The 21,338-nt window shown below is 39.4% G+C and overlaps 1 protein-coding gene, 4 non-coding genes and 1 pseudogene across 5 annotated transcripts; 4 read left to right on the forward strand and 2 right to left on the reverse strand.

Moving 5' to 3' along the window:
- Nucleotides 1–8,745: 8,745 nt before the first annotated feature.
- Nucleotides 8,746–9,688, forward strand: LOC125353645 (putative vomeronasal receptor-like protein 4). Its single transcript, XM_048349314.1, has one exon. It carries the CDS (start codon nucleotides 8,786–8,788, stop codon nucleotides 9,686–9,688), a length of 903 nt encoding a protein of 300 aa, XP_048205271.1. The 5' UTR covers nucleotides 8,746–8,785.
- Nucleotides 9,689–10,490: 802 nt separating this feature from the next.
- On the reverse strand, nucleotides 10,491–10,584 carry Trnai-uau. Its single transcript has 2 exons — nucleotides 10,547–10,584; nucleotides 10,491–10,526 (listed from the first exon to the last, which is right to left on the reverse strand). It is a non-coding gene; the product is annotated as a tRNA-Ile (tRNA).
- A 2,741-nt stretch (nucleotides 10,585–13,325) lies between these two features.
- Nucleotides 13,326–13,398, forward strand: Trnav-aac. Its single transcript has one exon. It is a non-coding gene; the product is annotated as a tRNA-Val (tRNA).
- A 2,276-nt stretch (nucleotides 13,399–15,674) lies between these two features.
- On the forward strand, nucleotides 15,675–15,747 carry Trnaa-agc. Its single transcript has one exon. It is a non-coding gene; the product is annotated as a tRNA-Ala (tRNA).
- A 1,492-nt stretch (nucleotides 15,748–17,239) lies between these two features.
- On the forward strand, nucleotides 17,240–17,312 carry Trnam-cau. The gene has a single exon. It is a non-coding gene; the product is annotated as a tRNA-Met (tRNA).
- Nucleotides 17,313–18,229: 917 nt separating this feature from the next.
- LOC125352864 lies at nucleotides 18,230–19,672 on the reverse strand (annotated as a pseudogene).
- Between the last annotated feature and the right edge of the window lie 1,666 nt (nucleotides 19,673–21,338).

Below are 21,338 nucleotides of genomic sequence, written 5' to 3' on the forward strand. Positions count from 1 at the left end.
TGTACACTACTTAAAGAAAATAAAAATATGTTGAGAAGGAAAGAGAAAGAAGAAAAGACAAAGTAAACCCAGTTACAAATTTAACTGGAATCATTGTTTCCTCCAGCAGTTATCACATGCCATCATGACCCCTTGAATGATCTACAAATCAGTGATGCCACAACCTTCTCTACTACTTGAAGGTATTCCTGAAGATTCTTCATCTCATGACAACAAGTAACAACTAATTCTGTTCTCCTGATCCACCTTGATATATCTCATCACATTCAGAATTGATCCAAGCTTCCTTTCAGAGACCCCCTGACAGCACTCAATGGAACTCAGATCTCTTCTTAAAGACTCTCCTAGGTAACATTACAGGATTCCTCTGGGACATTCTCCTTGACTGCAGCCAGTTGGTGATACAAACATATTTCACACGAAGACTTGTTTCTGGATATCTTTGGCTGATTATGTTTGATCACTGGAATTTATAGCAAAAGCTTAAGCCATTTACCTTCAGGCTAACAACTGAAAAAACTCACTGAATATTTGTTTAAAAATCAGTGAAGGGGCTGGGGATATAGCCTAGTGGCAAGAGTGCCTGCCTCGGATACACGAGGCCCTAGGTTCGATTCCCCAGCACCACATATACAGAAAATGGCCAGAAGCGGCGCTGTGGCTCAAGTGGCAGAGTGCTAGCCTTGAGCGGGAAGAAGCCAGGGACAGTGCTCAGGCCCTGAGTCCAAGGCCCAGGACTGGCAAAAAAAAAAAAAAAATCAGTGAAGCACGGAAATTACAGAATTCACCTGAAGTTTAAATAAACTATATTTCCAGAAACATTGAAGTACATGCATCAAAGTCATAAAACGTAGGTAAAAAGAAAAAACCTATAAAACCGGAAATTAGCATGCTCATCAAAATGTGAGATCAAGTAGAATATTGAAAACCATAAAAGAATGTTCAACAAATATAAGACACAGTGGCTGACAAGCACTTGTGACTCGCTCTTATAATCTTAGCTACTCAGAAGGCTAATATCTGAGGGGCAGAGTTCAGAGCCAGCCCTGGCAGGGTCAAAAAAATCTGCATGTCTCTTCCACCTTTCAAAAGCCAAAAGAGGAAATGGGGCTCAAGTGGTAGAGTGCAGCCTTAAGCAAAAAATGAAAGTCTGAGACACTAACTTCAAGACCCCATAGTGGAGTGCACACGCATGCATGCACACACACGCATGCGAGCACACACAAACACACACTAAATGAAGACGCTGAAGATGAAATGTCAATACATTTGAGATATTAAAGAAGTTGAAGCAACATGATTTTACAAGCTATACATATTCAGTATGTGAGAGATAGCTCCCTATGCACCTCAACCTTTGTGAATTGGATGATGAGAATATGGTACATTGAGATTTTAAATAGAACAAGAAGAGTAATTCAGATTTGGAGCAATTTGGTTTCAATTCAGTTGTGAATTGCTACATTTGAAAAGGCTGTAAAGGAAGCAGTTTAATACTAGAAGGAAACATCATTTTTGAAAGTACATGTAGACCATAAAAAGTGTCAGCACAGAGAGAGTTCTTCAAACACATTGCACCATTACATCTATTATTTCAGTCTGTTGCTCCTATACTAGAAAACTTCTATGACATGAAATATTTTTAGATAAACATAATCATTGCTGATACTATCTTCAAAAAGGTGTTCATTAGATCCATGTTTCTCTGCCTAAAAAGAAACAGTTGGAGTTGAAATTGGTCAGGGGACTGTTTTTCCTCTTTCTAACTGTACTTGCCTTGGAGGAAATATCTTTGTTTCTGTTATTTATCTGTGTAGTTTTGGAGGAGGCACTAACAAGAAATCTATACAATTTATTCTCCTCCATGTGATTTTTACAACTATCGTAATGCTTCTTTCCATAGGATTGCCAAGGACAACAGCAGCTTTGGGCCTGACAAACTTCCTCAGTGATACAGCCTGTAAAATAGTTGTTTATCTGTCAAGGGTGGCCCAGGACTTTTCAATGTGCACCAGCAGTCTGCTCACGGTGGTCCAGGCCATCATCATCAATCCCAAAGCTTCTGGCTGGGGGAGGTTCAAACCCAGGTCTGTTTGGCATATCTTTCCTTTCTTGGTCCTCTTTTGAATAGTCAACTCCTTCATAAGCATAAACTTACTCCACTCCAGTTATAACCCTACAAACGCATCACAATTTAGTCAAAGTGACCACTATTGCTTTTTTATACAGGGAAATGAGAAAGGAAACAAAATTCCTGTCACTTTTATGGCTCTGAGAGAAGTTGTGTTTCAGAGTATCATGGGTTCAGCCAGTGGCTACATGGTATTTCTTCTCCACAAACACTACCTATGTGTTCTCTACCTTCAGAACCCCACGCTTCTGTGCAAAACTCCTACTGAAATAAAAGCTGCTAAACGTGTTCTTCTTCTGATGCTTTGTTTTCTTTTCTTTTACTGGATAGATAGCTTTATTTCTTTCTATTACATTTTCTCCTTAGAGAATTATTCCATCATTCTACATGTTCATGAAGTTTTTACCATTATGCAATTTTCAGCCCCTTTGTGCTGATTCACAGAGATGGACATCTGTCTGACTGCTGTTATATTTGCTTGAACAGAAAGACATTGAGAGTATTTCCATTTTATTCCTGTTTGAGTAAGTCTGAAAGAATCCCAGTTCTGTTGTGCTATGTATAAAACAAAAGTCACAATGAAGTAATCAAACATGTAATATTTTATTTTTAACTAACAATTCTCTTGACAGAAATCATTTGCAACTAGTGTGCAGCAGAGATAACATTTTCCACTGCCACCCTCCAGAAGTGGTTTGAATTCTACTAGTTGTGAGCATGCTCTTTCACTACCACTGTTCCAAAAGTAGAGAACACAATAATTTTTTCAACTTTATGTAAATTACTAATGTCTCATCTAATTTATAAGATGGTCAGAAAAAAATACTCTTGTGAACTGAAAGATAATTTGCACAAGATTAGTGGAAATAGTGGACTTCCTTTTTGCTCTCTAGGAATTGAGATAATGATATTGCAGAAAGTTTCAAAGCTTAAGATTCCTTCTTACTGTATTAAGAATAATGCTATGCACAGCGGTCATTCTTGAATTGTCATAGTCTTAAAAAGAAGTGTAAGTCCTAGTAACTTGTGCACTTATCTTCATGGCTGATGTACGCATAAAATTGTTTTTCTTGTTTTTTTGTTTGTTGGTTGTCCTAAGTCTGGGACTTCAATTGAGGACCTTTGGAGCAGGCCCTAAACTTTTTTGCTCAAGGCTAGCTAGCACTCTACCACTTCAGCCATGCCTACACATGTGGCTTCTATATTTTTTTGGCAGGGATGGGGAGAAGGGTTCATTGGAGATAAAAGCTTCATAGATTTCCTGTCTAGGCTGGCTTCAAACTGCAATCCTTAGGTCTTAGCCTCCTCAGTAGTTAGCATTACAGATGTCAGATGCTTGGCACCAGGCACTGAAACTGTTGCTTTTTTTTTAAACACTTGCCAAATTAAAAGATTTATTTTATAGTGTAAGAAAATTAGGAATATATTTTCCTTTTTGCCTAGGATTTCCATTTTGAAGACCTGAGTCTACAGTTGTATTTTCTCTTTGAGAATAACAATAGGAAAATATTTGACAATACAGTGGTCATTATTTCTTAAAGACCGTTTCAGTACTTGCACAATGAAACAACAATGCAAAACTAATTCAAAATGGTGTGTGTGTGTGTGTGTGTGTGTGTGTGTGTGTGTGTGTGTGACTCTAGTTCAAGTCCAAGGCCTCTTACCTGTTAGGCAAGTGCTTCTACTGTGAGCCATAGATCCACCATCAACATGCTATGTAAATAAGGAATCTCTGGAGCAACATAAGAGAACCTATAGACTTTGAGAAAAATCACAGTAAGAATGGAGAAACTGATTATTTTCCAAGTTGTCAATGTTTTTGATAAATAACAAATAAATTATGTTTAAAAACAAATTGTTTCTAGCTATCATTACTTACTGCCCAGGTACTTCCCACAAAGCCCAACAAAATAATCTGGCTCTACATTTATTCAATGGGGAATTTTGATCTTTGTCTCTTATACTGCAATCATCCCACAGAGAGATATTTGGGCTTAATATGTGGCTCTAGCAATCAGATATGTCATGACATTATTTTGAAAAATAATGACAGTGTACTCATTGTAGAAGCTTAGAGGACAAAAATCTGAGTTAAAACAGAATCAGAGCTCATTTTAAAAAGAATTTTTGCATCTTTTTATTTTAGCAGTACTGGGAATTAAACTCGTGTCAAGCAGGCACTTTGCCACTTGAACTATGCCTTTCGTCCCTTTTTACATTGGTAATTTTCAAGAGAGGGTCTTACTTTATGCCAGGCTGGCCTGGGCAGTGGCACTGACGTCTGATCCTGGGTAGTTATGCTTCCCTGTGTTGCCCAGGATGGCAAATGTGCCTCACTGTGTAGTTTTCCTAGAGCTGGGCTAACAGGCTCACACCACTACATCACTGCACACAGGCTGGGTTAAGATGAAGTCCCACAAACTTCTTTTCCAAGCCAGATTCAAGCTTCAATGCTCCAATCTCTGCCTCTCAAATAGCTAAGATTTCAGGCTTAAGCTACTCCCCCAGTACATATCTCATTGTATCCTTCAATATTCAAGCCTACAGTGCTTTACTTAATAATAAGGGGGAGAGGTGAAGAGAAGAATGAGGAGGAGAGAAGATGGGAAGGAGAGGATGAGATGTGGAGGAAAAAGGATAGCAAGGAGAGAGCAGGGGTTAGTAGAGGAGTTGAGAAGAGGGAGGTAAGACTTCTCTCTGAAAAGTGAGAATGAAGTTGAGAAAAACAAAGTGAACCTAAATCTTGAGCACAAACAAAAATAACAACATAATGAAAATTGTTACAAATATAATAGAGAAAAATCTGGAAACATGAAAAATCAGAACCCACCAATGTGGCTAGGAGCTCTGATAACTATCTTTCATCTGTCAATGTTCATAGATTTGTAACTGAGAATATAGAAGTAAGAATATTTACTCTGCATTGATGTTGCTCACAGAATCACATATGAGATTTGAAGAACACAATGGCTAAAAATATTTTAAATTTGGTGACGTGAACTTTTAGAACAAGTTAAGACTTAAAGGCCCAAATCCAAATTCCAACAGTAACATGTGGTGCCAGACAAACTCTTATTCACTTTCTCTTCAATATAAGTAACCACATGAATCAAAATGTTTGCAGGCAGATCTCCAAGGCTGTTTTAAGTGGTAGATACTCTGTGGATGTGGATGAGGTAGTGGTGTGTTTCATTTTCTGCTGCTGAAATAGTTTCCAAAAGGAGTCAGTAGAAGAAGTAGTCTCATGGCGTATTTAGGTAATGGACAGTACTGTAGACGTACATATTTAGATGCTTTTTGTGATATTCTCTTTTGTTTTGAGTGTTTTTATATTGCAATAGTAAAATATTTAAAGTATTTTGCTTTCAGATTTTGGTATAATATAATAATATTACATGCATGAATCATAAAACTCATGTAATCAATATGATGTTTTAATACATTCATTAAAACCATTAGTAATCAGCTTATCTATGACTTCATATAGATACCATTTTAGAGACGATACTTAAATATACTTTATGAATAGACAAGCCTCAGATATTTTTAACAATTACAACATTTACTGTGTATGAGTATTATGCATGCATATAAAATAATTTGTCATGTATAGAGATAACCTTTGCAGAACCTTTACATTAGAGATAAATAAAATTACCACAATTTTTGGTTCTTCATATCAAATATTTGATATGAGATATACACATTGAAATTTAGTTCATGCTTTTTATGGAAGCTTGTACTCTTTAACTGAAATCCTTTCTTCTTCCTTCCAGCCTCTGAAATGACAATTCTACAAATGTGTGCTTTCTGTTCCACATGCAAGTGTTATCATGAAATATTTATCTATCCTGGCTTATTTCATTCAGCATAGTATTCTTTAAATTCATCCACATGGTTATAAATGGCAGCATTTGCCTCCTTTCACAAACAATATTTCATTTTGTACCATATACTTTTCTTTTCCCACTTATCCAACAACAACATTTAGATTGTGTTCACATTTGATTTTGTGAAGAATGCTGCAATGATCGTGGAAGTGCATAAATTTCCTGATTATACTGATTTAATTTTATTTGCACATATATCCGGAAGTCAGACTGAAGTATCACATAGTAGTTCTATTTTTTTCCCTCAGGAAGAGCCATGCATTTTGTAATAAATAAATGTACCAAGTTACATTCCCACCATTAGTGTATAGAAGTTTTGTCTTCTCTACTTCTTCATTGACACTTATGGCAACTGGACCTTTTCAGTTTTTTTTTTGTTTTGTTTTCTGGTTTTGTTTTTTTTTTGGTTCCAATACTATAGCTTAAATGTAGGGCCTGCCCTTGTCCCTTAGCTTTTTTGCTCAAAACTGATGCTCTGTCTCTTGAGCCACTATTCTGCGTCTGGCTTTTGATGGTTAATTAGAGATAACAGTCTCACCAACTACAGGTGTGAGCTCCATTCTAACAAGAGTGAGAGAATATTTTGAAAACGTTCAGTAAGAAACTACTACGAATCCTTAGATGTTTCTTTTGAAATTAGTTCCTGGTTTTGGTAAAATAGATATGAGAAGACTATAATAAAGTCAGCTGGGTACTGGTGGCTCATGCCTACCTACCTACTCAGGAAGCTGAGATCTAAGACTGGCAGTTCGAAGCCAACCTGCACAGACTCTCATATCCATTAAACTGCTCAGAAAAGGCCATAAGTAGTTCTGTGGGTCAAGTGGTGAGCCCTAGCTTTGAGTACAAGAAGCTCAGAGACAGTATGCAGGCCCTGAGTTCAAGCCCTAAAACTAGGAAAGAAAGAAAGAATATAACAAAGTCAAAGAAACCTGAACCCTTTGGGAAACCATTCATCATTACAGTGCCTCATTATTACACATTCACAATTTAATTAGACTCAGCAAGTTTCTGGGCACTGCTAATTACAGAGCAGCAGGGGGAGGGCAGAGTTATGCCTCAGAGATAGAGATTTATAGAAGGCGCCTTCTCCCTTCATGAAGCAGAAGTGCATCGTGCCAATAGTGAGGGTTGACTCTGAGCATGGAGACTTAGAGAAAGACAAACAGGACCTGGCTGATGCTATTTGATCAGAACACCTACCCTGAGCCAGCTACAGAGACTACGCAGGTGAGTGCTCCTCCCAGGGAGGATTGGAGCTGCCTTTGACTTTGGAAGGAAAGCTGCTCAGGCAGCTTAAGTGTTTTCAGGATGTCACATTCTTACTCTTTTTATTTTATTTATTCCATTTTTAATGACTAGAACTAAAATACAAACGTTGTAACTACAGATAACTGTAGAGGGCTGGGATGTAGTGGCAAAGTGCTTGTCTAGCAAGTGCAACATCCTGGGCTCAAGCCCCAGTACCAAAGAAAAAAGAAAAGACAACACAGGTAACTGTAAAAAAAAATAAATAAAATAAATAAACCAGACATCAGGACACTGTCTTGTGCTGGGTGAGGGGGTTGGCAAGTGTATTTAATATTGCCAGGCACTGACCTAAGCACTATGTATCTTAACTTATTGAATACCAGATTATACTTGTAAACTGCAAAGCATCATTCCTAATTTATAGATGACAACACTGAGTCTTAGACCAAGTTAGATATTCAGAGTCATGATTATAGGAATCAGGAAAGGCAAGACCTAAACTTCAGAGTGGCTGTCTGCAATCTTGTTCTTGTGACCCTTGAAGTTTATGCTTCTCAAGTTTAACACTACAAAATCTGGAATTCCTATCCACATGCACTCCTGCTGCAAAAAACTCTGACTGGGCTAAATTCACACACACAGAATTTTTTTTAAATATTATATTGGGGAAAAAGGGAGACAAAAAAGGTTGCCAGGAGAAATGGAGACTAAGAACAGGAGACGAGGTCAGGAAAACAACAGAGCTTCAATTTGATCTCAGTAGTGTGGAAGATTGTGAGGACAAATTTTACTACAGAGTTAGTCCCACCTTGCGGCTGGACTTTCCACAACTCTACCAAGGCTGCTTATAACCAAGATCTATAGTCCATTTAATCAATTACAGGTGGGTTTTCTGAAAAGCTCTAATTCTTTATTATTCTCATCCATTTGATGAATGAATGTGTATTGGATAGTAAAGGGAGTCTGGGGATGTTACCAATAAACTCCACTAAAATGAGAGAAATGATTCAATGTGATAGTGAAAAAGGAAGAAGGCATCTAAACAAATACTTGGGATGATGGCTTTGAAGTTGACAAAATGATGTCTTTTGTTCAGCTTTTGTCTGGAAAGAAAATGGTTGTGAATTTTAGAGATGAAGTATTCCAAAAAAGATCTCTGAGCTAGATGTAACGGGGCATGCCTGCAAGAGACAAAGGCAGGAGAATCACAAGTTAGAAGCCAGACTCAAGTCCAGCCTAGACTACGTAGTAAAACTTGATTTCAAAAAAGTAAATAAATCTCTTAGAAATGCAGGTGGATGCATTATTTTAGGATATATGTCTGCCTCTGCATAATTACTATATCCATGCCAGAAGAAGCAACACAGAGAGAAAAAGGGCAAAGAATGAAGTACCTGCTTAACACAACCATATTTGCTTAAGTAGTTCAGAAACTAATCTCATTATTCATTAGAACAAAAGTACTTACTTGTATTTTTCAATTTTTTTTTAGTTTTGTGAATGAAGTCTGAAGATGATTTGGAATAACATCATTCAAAGAATAATTTTCTTTTTGCTTAATGTCCCGGGCGTTGTAGGGAACATCCTTGTATTTGTGCGACATGTGTATGCTTTTGTCACAGGTCCTGACAAAAAGCCCATAGATCTTATCGTCATCCACTTGATGTTTTCAAATGCAGTCATTATCTGCACCTTAGGTCTCAGAGATATAGCCACAGTTTTTGATTTCAGAAACTTTGTAGATAATGTTGGTTGTAAACTTTTGATTTACCTGGGCAGAGTGGCCCGTGGCCTTTCCATCTGCACCACCTGTTTCCTCAGCATGATCCAGGCCATAACCATCAGTTCCAGAACCACATTGTGGAGAAAGCTCAAACCACAGACTGCACGGCAAGTTCTTCCCTATCTCCTCCTCTTTTGGATCATCAATTCTCTGATCAGCTCAAACCTGCTACACTACATCACAGCAGTCAATACCATGAATGGATCTGGAACTGAAATGTATATTGGCTATTGTTATATGTTACCATCTAGACAAGAGATTAGGTGGTTTTTCCTCTCCCTTATGGCTCTTCGGGATGTGATCTTTCAGAGTCTCATGGGCTGGAGTAGTGGTTACATGGCTTTCCATCTGTATAAACATCACAAGCGAGTCCTCTATCTTCATAGCTCCAGGTTTGCAAACAATTCCAGCCCAGAAATCAGAGCTACTCTAAGTACTCTCAATCTTATGATCTGTTTCCTTGTCTTTTATTGGGCAGATTTCATGTTCTCTGTCTACACAGGTTCTACCTTGAGAGATGATCTCATAACACTAAACATTAAAACATTTCTAGAACTTGGATATGCTGTTCTTAGTCCCCTGGTCCTGATCAACCGTGATGTCCGTATTGCTAAATTCTGGAGGGCTCACTAAGAAGTACTATATACCATTTTGTAGGGCATAGACAGTGGAGCACCATGCCCTTTCTAGAACAATGTCCTTTGATTTCTCCTGCCACAAAATGGCCTCGAGTTTCTTTTGGAGCTAATTCCATCTGTTCTCAGCTTTGAAAAGCCATCAGGATGAGGAAAATGCCAGGAAATGTGCATCAGCTGATGTATATAGGGCTCATTGAGAAATCACATACTATACTCATTCCTCCATAAACTCTGTGTACACACATATAAATTCATGTATGCATATCATATATATGTATATATTCAGTATATATGGAATTGCTTTATACTAATATTCTGATGTATCTGAATGTTAATCAAGGATTATAATAGGTTTACTTTAAAAATGAGTCTGGGACTCGGTCATCTAACATTATTTTCCAACTTCCAGTAAATTGGACAGTATTCTTACCACCTTCTTTCATCATACCTATCATGTGGCTTTTAGCTTTCAGGCTTCGCTGGGGAAAATACTGGAAGCAAAGATGTTTCTGGATATCAGTTTTATTGTCCCCAAAGCCAGAGCAAAAGAGAAATAGGGAACTAGGCTGTCAGAAATTAACCTCTCCCTGCGGTCGGCTTACAGGGCCAAGTGGAGTTAGCAATAGGAGCTTACATGACAGCACAACGGATTCAGTGAGGCAATCCTGTGGCTTTGGGTTTCAAAAGCGCTATCGAAAATAAGAAAAAATGATATGGGGAAATTCTTAGCATGTTAAATAAAAGACCTTGTCAGAAAGACTCCCTTATGAGGGAGGCTAGGTCGGATTTGAAAATGATGCTCCAGGTGAGGCTCGAACTCACAACCTCGGCATAGCTTGCTCACATACTGTTATATAAGTACCGCGCGCTAACCGATTGCGCCACTGGAGCACCCTGGTTATACTTCCGGTTTTTTTTACACAGGAACCGTCTGCGCCTGTGCTTGCGTCACAATGATCCTGGGATTCCCTGCTATGTCTCGAGGAGACAGGGACGAGGCCGTCACTGGATGCCTGCTCCGAGGTGGACTGCGTTCGGCTGCGTTCAGCTGCTCAGTGTCACCGGCGCTCCCGCTCTGCAGGCGCGGAGGGGGCTCGGCCTCCAAGGCCAGCTGAAGAAAAGTGCGGTTGCTAAGGAAACCCACCGCCACCGCTCGGTTGGGCGAGAGTTCCGGCATTTTCCCCCATCTGGACGGCGATTCTGGGCCGACAGCCGGTGGAAGCAGCTCTGAAAGAAGCCAGAAGCCCTTTCAGGGCAGGAGCAATCAAAGGACGTTGTGGTGGAGAAGGCTTGGTGCTGCGCTACGAAATGTCCCCTGCAAAATGAGGAGCGGGGTGGGGGCCACGAGCGCTGTCCTGCGGGAGACAGACCCTCCCTAGATCCTGAGAGTTCAGACTAGGGCTTTACAATTGCAACCCGGGGTTGCTGGGTCTTCGCGATTCCAGACCCACTGGCTGAAATTAACACCCCGCCCCCCTAAAAAAAAAAGTCTGGCTTAAAAACCCCGTGTTGCAGTGTTTGGGGGGGAGGAGGAAGGGCACCCCCAGAAGTGAATAGCGGTGTGTTTACACAGAGGTTTAAGGTTCTTTCTCATAGGTGGGCAACGTGGGTTGGAGTGAGGGCAGTTTATTTTCTTTATGTTTTGCAGTTTCAAAAATAAAACCGGAATATATGGTATATATTTAAAGATAAATGGGAGAGATCAACACAGTTAAATAACGTTTGGTAAACATATACAAGGTGAAATGACCCCCCAAGGCAAGCTAATTAATGTAACCATCTCCCCACCTAATTTTCAATATTAAGTATAGTCGTGCTGAACATTAGGTCGTTAGCTTATTCGTTCTATGAAACCAATTTTGTATTTTACGAAACCAATTTATATTTTTGTCTTTATTATTATTTGTCTATTATTACTTATCTTTAGTTGTACAAAAGGGCTTCAATTCAATATTTCAGTTGATGAGTACAATGCATCTATTACCCTATCTCATTTCCCTGCCTCCCTACACCTGGTAAACACAATCTGCTTTTATGCATTCAACTTTTTAAGGATCGACAGAGTGGCATTATGAAATTGTTTTTTCTTTTCCATCTGGTTTGATTGACTTAGCATAAACAGTACCTTTGACAAAACTTCCATTTCTAAGACTAAATAATATTTCATTACATATTTTTAATATTTCATTATATATTTCATATATATTTCATTATTCATCAGTTGATAAGGTTGGCTCTGTGTCTTGGCTATTGTGAGTAATGTTACAATGAATATAGAAGTACAGGTATCACATATTCCTGATTTTATTTTCTTTGAGGATATAAAATCCTTTCTTGCCTCTTATCCTCAAGAGGCATAACTAGATCATATGGCAATTCTACTTTTAATTCTTCAGGAATGTCTATATTGTTTCTCATAATAATTGCACTGACTTGCATTTCATCCCAGCAGTGTACAAGAATTTCTTTTTCTTCACATACTCTCTAGCACTTATCTTTTTATATATTAGTTAATTTAAGTGTGAAGATCTCATTTTGGTTTTGATTTCCATGTCTGTGGTACTTAGTGATATTGAACACTTTTTCATGCACTTGTCTATTTGTCTCCTTTACCCTAGCTCCCTCTTGGAGCTTCCTGAAGAGGTACTCTACCACTTAAGCCATGCTCCTAGACTTTTTTGCTTTGGCTATTTTTCTAAATAGGGCCTTTCTCTCCCCCAGGATATTTTTGTCCAGGGTGGCCTCAGATAGGTTTCCTGACTATGACCTCAATGTAGCTGGAATCAAAATGAAGCATACCACTTCATCTGGTTTATTGGTTGAGATGGGAATCATGGTAATTTTTTTTTTTTTTTTTGCCAGAACCTTGCCAGAATTGAGATCCTTCCCTACCTCACATCTCCACATTCTCAGCAGCTGCAATTATAAGCATGAGCCACTGCTTGCAGCTTTCTTCCTAAAAAAAAAAGTCTGTTCATACTCTCTGCCTATTTTTTAAATCATATTATTTGACTTCTTTGGTTCTGAGTTGCATATGTGTCTTGTGTATTTTGGATATTATCCTTGATAAAATAATTTACAAATGTTCATTTCCATTTTGTTTCATGTTAACTATTGGGTTCCCCCCCCCCTTGGGCAACTTTATGGTTTCATCCTATTTATATGTTCTTGTTTTAATTACCTGCATTTTTAGTGTCCTCTCACTAAGAGAAGTTTCAAGAATATTTGCTCCCATATTTTCCTTATTCTCAAGGTTTTAGTTTCAAGCCTTTCAGTATTTTCTGCATTTTGAGTTACTTTTTCTGTATGGCATAAGGACCCGATGTCATTCTTTTGCATATAAATACTGTTTTCCCAATCCCATTTGTTGAAGAGTATATCCTTTCCCTGTGTGTATTTTTTATTTGCCTGTAAAAATCAATTGACTGTGTAGGCATGAGTTTATTTCTAAATTTTGTATTCTCTCTATACGAAAAATATTTTCACTTGATTCAGCAACTTCACAGTGTATACAAATAAAACACTATATTGTATTTCACAAATATATGCATTTACTACCTAATTCAGAATATTATTTTAATATCTATGTATTGAATACATCCCAAATTTAGAAAAAGCACTACTCCCAGTGAGTTTCCGTAGTGTAGTGGTTATCACGCTCGCCTAACACGCGAGAGGTCCTCGGTTCGAAACCGAGCGGAAACACCTTTTCTGTCCCCCCCCCCCCCCCACCCCATGCTTAGTTTTGAATTGACCTCCCGAGATGGCCACGCCCACTACTTTCTCATAGGCTAGCACAGCTAGAATCAATGATTACCCAGCTTCTTCCATTTAAAGTTTGCGGTTTAGAGAGGGCTCTCCTGTATTGGGATGTCCGCTATTCTCCCTGGAAGATTTGTGAAGTGAAATTTGGCGAAGCCAAAGTTTGCAATGTCTTTTATCTTTTTCCAATTAGCTTTTCTTAGATAATTTCCCAGCTATTTTTGCACAGATAATTTTGGTGCTCTTGTCCTGGGCTGTTTTTGAATAAACACATCCTTAGTGGAATGTATTTAATGACCTTGACATTTACTGCGTAAAGATTGACAGAAATGGCAGATAATTAAATTGGACCAGTACACAGAAAGAAAGTGGAGATTCTGTGGAGGATTAGCTCTAGTGGATGCATCTAGTAGTACTTGAGAGGTAGTAGGATCAAAACCCCACATTCTCCAGAGTTACCATTCTAGAGGACTGTGCTCAAATTTTCTGATCTCTTGAGGAAAGAAAAAGGGAAAAGAAAATTTCAGACTTATTTACTAAAGACCTATGGGCACAAGAAGACAGGATTGACAAGGGTCCCAAAAAGCCATGAGAAGAGAATGTAAAAATAGAGACTATTAAGGACTAGGAGAGAAAAGTGTGAAATTATTATTTATGGATCACAAACTTTCTGTTGGATAATGAGAAAGTTCTGGAAATAAGAGCTGCACAATATGAATTTTCTTACTAAACTGAATACTCAACCTTTATGTTCATATACTTTTAACCCAATGAAAAGTTATAAACTTTTGTTCTTCCTTTAACTTTGCTCTTACCCTTAAGAGATTTTCTCCATTCCAGCTCATTCTTTCATTCACTTAATGCTTACAGCTATCCCAACTTACACTTTCATTCATCAGACATTAATTCTGAAATTCTTCTGTCACCTAGGTTTATGATTTCCCCACAAATCTACATTCAATGTGTTTACAAATTGTAGATACTCCCTGTACAAGTTCTGTGGAACCTTCCATCTTTTCCATTCTTCATCCCTTCATCCATTCTACTGTTTGTGGATGATGGATTCCACATCACACACTAAGTGGGAAGTGGCCCAAAGGCACACTGTTCAGTTACAGACTGGACAAAAGTAATGTGAACCAACCTTCATCTTTGAATATATCTATAATTTCACTACCTTTCTCAGTTCAGGTTCCCAATCTTCAAGCTCTGCAAAATTCAAAACTATAAATCATATCCTAAAGTGTTTCTTTAATTAGTTGAGCCATCTGCTCAGCTTCTGCCTGCGCTTTCACTCCACCTAAAGTTCTTCAGCTTTTACAGTGTTCATACTAATACATCTCAAGATGTCCATCACTGTTTCCTACTATGTGCACTTTACACACACACCACTCTGAACAGGTATATTTCTTCACACAGAAATTTCTTCCTGAATCTAGTTCACTCCTCATGTGCATCCTTCAACATACATTTTTATCCCTTCACTCTGCTATTATCTTACCCCCCCCCTTTACAGTTTTTAATCTGTAATTTGTTTTTGCTGTTCTCATTAATTGTGGATGTGTAACTGCTACATGACATGACTTAGCAAAAAGAATACCTGTCTTGGATAGAAGGGGATGAAAAGAGTAGGCATGGTGGTTTCTGTAGTATAGTGGTTATCCTACTTGCTTCCCACATGCGAAGTTTTTGGTTTGAAACCAAGTAGAAACAGCTGGGCTTGGTCTTTTGTCTTTTTCTTTCCTTTTCCCTCCTCCAGAATTTGGGAGAAATCACACACACACACACACACACACACACACACACACACACACACACACACATACCACCCCCAACAGCCCAGTTTCCTCCTATGGCTCAAACTACAGGAACCCAGTGATAATCCCACACCACCCCCTGCTGTTTTGCTTAAGAAGCATTTAATCCTACTAGAATAGCTCTTCCCCTTCAGCCCAACCTTCTGGGTGGATATTTACTGGAAGTGCTTTCTTCAGTTCCGGAATATAAGCCTTGAGATCGTGGCTCCTCCAGAGTTTTCTTGCTGCTACTTCTTTCCTTTTACCTTTTTTTCTTTAGGAGCAAATGCATGGTCGCCATGCTCTGGTCCTGAGTCATATATGAGGAAGATCCACCTTCAATCCAGCAGTAGTTTTGAGCCAGTAGCTTTGAAATCCCTGTTCTGGGTACTGAGGAGAAGCGCCAAAAGGAGGAAACGCAACGGGGAATTAGCTCAAGTGGTAGAGCGCTCGCTTAGCATGCGAGAGGTAGTGGGATCGATACCCACATTCTCCATGTTTTGCTTCAATTCCCCAAACAATAGCACGTTTTCTAATATCTTGTAATGCAATAGCAATTTGGATGCTTGTCTGCTTTATGACATGCAGACACAATACAGGTCTGGCAATGGGCCTACTAACATACAGTTTGTAGATCAACCACTGTGTTTTCTAGATTTGTGGTAGCACCAATGTGTTTCTGTTTTTTCAAGAAGTGATCCCAAGAAAGAAACAATTTTTCAAAACTCAGTAGCCAACAGATATACTCTGTAGAAAGACTGACACCGGTCTTTCTGCTTTTTAACTTCCCTTAAAATTGCTCTTTAGTCCAACTGAGGAAACAAACGTATTTTCAACCTGTTGTATCTGGGTTGTATCTTACGGGGTAGTCGATCTTTAGGAAATGGGGGCTTTTGTAGAAGACAAGAAAGGATGTTCACCCTCTGGCCACAGACCTGTTGTGGATGGATTGAGACTGGGAGAGACAGAGGCTTGACTACTGGCAAGAAGCAGGTAAGGAGTTGCAGCCTGCAATAGCTGTGCTAGTTCTAATTCATTTTGCTTTGATCTTTCTCCATCTTCCTTTAACATCTTTATATTTGACTGATAATTAATTCTTTTTTTAAATGACTAACCATATTTTGCTATTTTATAGTTAACTCATCTATTTTTCTTGTGTCATTTTATCCTTGTTGAGTGCCTTGACTTTTTTCAGTGCTTTGTAAATAAAGAGTAAAGATATAATTTTAGAGGTCAGTTTTTGCATATCCTAAAAAACATGACATTTATAGGCACCCATTTTCATTATCTTCTAAGAAAACAAAATGCGCTTTTAGGTCTTTTCTAAAAGTGAATGAAAACTCAACTCTTTGGGATGGTTTTACGTCCATTTTTTCAATAATACTTTTAAATTTTACTTTATTGTATTAATCTTAACATTTTACATATGTGTGTGGATACACAATTGAACCCATGTGTCATTAATGGACACCATACTGAGGAGTACATACAACCCCATATAGTTTATTTCTCCTGGCTTCAAATACAGTGGCTGTCTGTACTCTGGAAAGCCATCTCGTCAGTGTTCCATTCTTCTCCCTGACTCCCTTAGTGACACCTTCACTTGCAGATTGCATGAGTATTTTTTCAGGACTAACAAGATAGCAGAATAACCCAAACCTGTTTTAGTAGGAAAAAAAAAATCCACTCTTGCCAAAAGGCACCATCATCCATACAATTACCCAAGCCAGAGATGGATTTAAATTAAGAAATTCATATTTCAATTGATGTATCTCTAACCCTATCCAGGTATGTTTGAGAGCTATTTGTTCGTTCAACTGCTATTCAGTGACAGCCTACAATTCCAGCATAGCATATTTATGCATGGTAAAAAGATCCATTGACAGATGTGAGGGGAAAAAGATCCAAATCTGTTAAAAAAAATAACCTGGATGGAGAAAGAAAGAAATTAGATAGCTCTTACAAGGTCTGTCTAAGATTTGTATATTGTCCTCTTAGCGCAGTGGGCAGCGCGTCAGTCTCATAATCTGAAGGTCCTGAGTTCGAGCCTCAGAGAGGGCACTTTTTAAGCCAGATTTTGTTCTCTTTGAACATTTATTGTACACATCAGCTCTTATCAATAAGATCACCAAAATATTCTACAATACTTCCCTTAGTTGGATCTGGGACTTAATACCTTCTTTCCTAAAACATGGAGACAGTAAAATTGGGTCAAATCCAGAGCCTTCATGGTGGGGGAGGGAGTCTAGATTTGACTCCCTCTAGATTTGGCTCCACCCAACGGCCCCTTCTTGAAAGAGTCTAGAGGCTTCTCTGCCTCCAGTCTGCTGCTGGATTATGCCTTGTGGTGGTGGAGCACAGTCCCTAAAAGCCAGGTGAAGTGTAAAATAAACTGACCAGAAATAACCAAAAGAACAAAAGCAGGATGGCAAGTCGCCGGCACCATGGGAGGAGTCAGTGCTCTCCCATGAGCTGCTCCACCCTTGGGTGAAATGGTTGACTGACTGACTTACACCTGGATAAAGATTAGGAACACTGAATTTGTTTTTAATTTTATGGCACACAGAGCAAGAAATATTGGATGTCTTTGACATGTGGAAAAGCCGATTGTTTCTAGTTTTCCCTCCAATGATTCCATACTGCAGGACTGGAAATGTCTTTTTTTTTCCTTTAGAATTATTTTATTAAATCATAAATGTACAACAGCTTAGCTCTACACACGCACTTAAATTTTTAAAGGAAAACGTTATGTCTTATTACACCATGATCCTGGCTAATAGCTTTTCAAAACTTTAGAGAAAAATCTTTAAAAAGGTTTCACATGTCACCTGAAACTTACAAATTTAACATTATCAAAGAAGGAATGCTTCTACACTCTTACAAAGACCACTAGAAAGAAACAATTAAAAAGCTAAGAAACTGTCTCAAAGGCATTTGTTGTGTGTGTGTGTGTGTGTGTGTGTGTGTGTGTGTGTGTGTTTACAATTCTTCCTCCACAGTAAGGTTATTAAATAATCCAATCCATTCACAAAATGGCTCTCTGCATCTGCTCTGGTGTCTTCTGCCATATCACTGCATATTTATGCATGACTGAGATAAGAGTTTCCTTAACCTTGTTATTTCGATAACCTGAAGCTGTTCTGTTACCTCTGGGCTCTCATCCTCTCCTATTTATACAGTGAAGCCCATGAAAAATAGGAAGAAGCTCAGTAGCGGCTCCTCCCACCATAACCACCACTTCCACCACTGCCTCCAGGACCATAGTTTCCTCCACCATATGGTCCCCCCATGTTCCTGCTACCACCAAAGTTTCCACTCTTCATTGGACCATAGTTAGAAGGTTGCTGGTTGTAATTTCCAAAATCATTGTAATTTCCACTTCCATAATTTCCTCCTCCATAGTTGTCATAACCACCTCCGTAGCCCCCACCCTGGTTGCCATATCCAGGTCCTCCACCACCATATCCTCCTCTTCCTCCTCCATAACCAGGGCTACCTCCAAAATTGCCACCTCCAGGTCCTCCTCCATACCCATTATAGCCATCCCCAAATCCACGCCCACTTCCATATCCATCAGATCCCCCTCTAAAGTTACTTCCTGGTCCTGGTCCAAAATTTCCACCACCACCACCACGAGAATCCCCAAAACCAAAGTTCCCACCTCTTCCACTCCTACAACTTTGGACCTCCTGCATCTCTTGTCTAGACAATGCCTTTCTTACTTCTGCATTATGACCATTGGTAGTGTGGTATTTTTGCAACACAATTTTATCCACAGGATCATGGTCATCAAAAGTAACAAAGCCAAAGCCTCTTTTCTTTCCAGACTGCCTATCAGTAATTATCTCAATGGTATCAATTTTTCCATATTCTTCAAAGTAATCTCTAAGGTGATGTTCCTCAGTATGTTCTTTAATTCCACCAACAAACAGCTTCTTCACAGTCACATGAGCCCCAGGTTTTCCAGACTCCTCTCTTGCTACAGCACGTTTTGGCTCAACCACTCTCCCATCAATTGAATGAGGCCTGGCAGCCATGGCAGGATCAACCTCAGCCATGGATGAGAAAGTTACAAAACCAAATCCTCTTTATCTTTTGCTTGCAGGATCCCTCATAACCACACAGTCTGTGAGCTTTCCCTATTGCTCGTAGTAGTTTCTCAAACTTTGTTCTGTGGTTTCAAAGCTTAAGCCACCAATAGTTTACGGAACTGTTCCTTTTCTCTCTCCATCGCGGACTCCGTCGCTTCAGCCCGATTTCCCGCAGCCGAGCGAGATGAGAGAGATCTCCGCGGACGAACACGAACCGGACTCGTCCTGGCGCTGTAGTGAGAACTGTAGCTGCTCGAGAAACACCGCCGAGAGTACCTCCGCACGGGAGCCGGCGCTGCTGCTACTGCCGCTAGAGCCGCTGCCCGCCGCTTTTCTCGGAAATGTCTTGATGGGCCCAACAGACCATAAGGGGGAGATACAAGCCAGGAAAGAGCAATGGGAGGGAACTGAAGAGGCAGGGATGTTCACAGAGGAAGGGTTATGCCTGGCTTTTCATTTCCTTCTCAGTGATGCTCCCTGCTTTGGGTGCCTGGGGAGACAAGTCCCCAACTCCCTATTGTACAACTCGAGAAGTTCATTTTAGTGATGACTAAAGGAGCTCCATGCTACTTGGAACTGAGATTTATATGACAACTGACCCCAGAAACAAGAAAAGCAAAAGACTAGAATAGAATCGACGGGAGTATGTGTGCATAGATCTGAGCTTGAAGGGGGACTGATTGCAAAAGCATCTTAGGTTCTTTTTTTTTTTTTTTTTTTCCCAGTCCTGGCCCTTGGACTCAGGGCCTGAGCACTGTCCCTGGCTTTCTTTTGCTCAAGAATAGCACTCTACCACTTGAGCTACAGGCGCCACTTCTGGCCATTTTCTATATATGTGGTACTTGGGAATGGAACCCAGAGCTTCATGTATAGGAAGCAAGCACTCTTGCCACTAGGCCATATTCCCAGCCCCTCATCATGGGTTCTTATACTCAGTGACATTTACAGGAGATAAATTTGCACCGGAGAAAGTTGGGGAGGGCTAGGAAGCCTGTGGTGAAGGAGGTAATAGAGTCCACCTGCTGGGTTCCCATCACCAGTCTTGTCACCTGTAATGCCAATGGAGCAATAATCTCAATATGATAAAAAGGAAACCTTTTAAGGCCAAGACTAATAGGGAAAAGCACTGATGGTGTCAAAACAGGGATAGCTCAAAGTGCCAATTCTTCATGTGGATGAAAGCAGCGACACCTTGTGGTGCTAGTAGTTATTTGTCCTTAAATGTCATGCATTCAAAGAAAAAAAAAGATAAAAGCAGTCAAAAATAGATGTTCTTTATTAAATCTCCATTTTTCAGTGGAGATCTATGATCCTGTGTGAACCAATGGAAAGTGAAATGAAAGCACTTCATTTTACCTAAATAAGATGGTTGTTTCTAGGAAACGCTCTTGGATAAGTGTGTGTGTGTGTGTGTGTGTGTGTGTCTTGAACTCAGGGCAACTCAAGGCAGAGCACATACCACTAAAGGCAAAACTCCACTTCCAGCTTTTTGCTGGTTAACTGGAGGTAAGTCTCATGGACATTTATGTTGCAAATGACTTCAAGCCCCAATCCTAAAATCATGCCTTTCACAATAGCAAGGATTACAAGTTTGAGCCACTAACACCAGCCTTGGGTGACTTGAGCTGCACACAGTTCAAACTGGGTTTTGGTGTGGGGTTGTTTTGTTTTGGTTTTGTTTTCATTGTGTACCATTTGTATTCAAAACAGCAAGTAGCAATCAAAAGTATGACACATTTGTGTTTTGGCTATTTGAAGACATTTTCTCAAAAACCAAAAACTGACTTCAAATAAAATGCTTGAGAACATTTCCAGTGGGAGGAGGGAATACTGTTTTCAAGTGAAAAATAAGCATTTAGAAAATTTCATGTGCCTCCATACTAGGAGGAAAAAACTTACTCTCTAAACTTGGAAGCACAGAGGTATGAACTCAGGGCCTGGTGCTTGCTAAGCAAGTGCTTCAACTACATGTCCTCAATTCTGGCTTTTTCATTAG

The sequence above is a fragment of the Perognathus longimembris genome, chromosome 6 (genome assembly GCF_023159225.1).
Source record: "Perognathus longimembris pacificus isolate PPM17 chromosome 6, ASM2315922v1, whole genome shotgun sequence".
NCBI classification, from domain to species: Eukaryota; Metazoa; Chordata; class Mammalia; order Rodentia; family Heteromyidae; genus Perognathus; species Perognathus longimembris.

Bases quoted from the DNA above. Each gene is read 5' to 3' on its own strand.
- LOC125353645 (XM_048349314.1), top strand. From the start codon at position 8,786: ATGATTTGGAATAACATCATTCAAAGAATAATTTTCTTTTTGCTTAAT.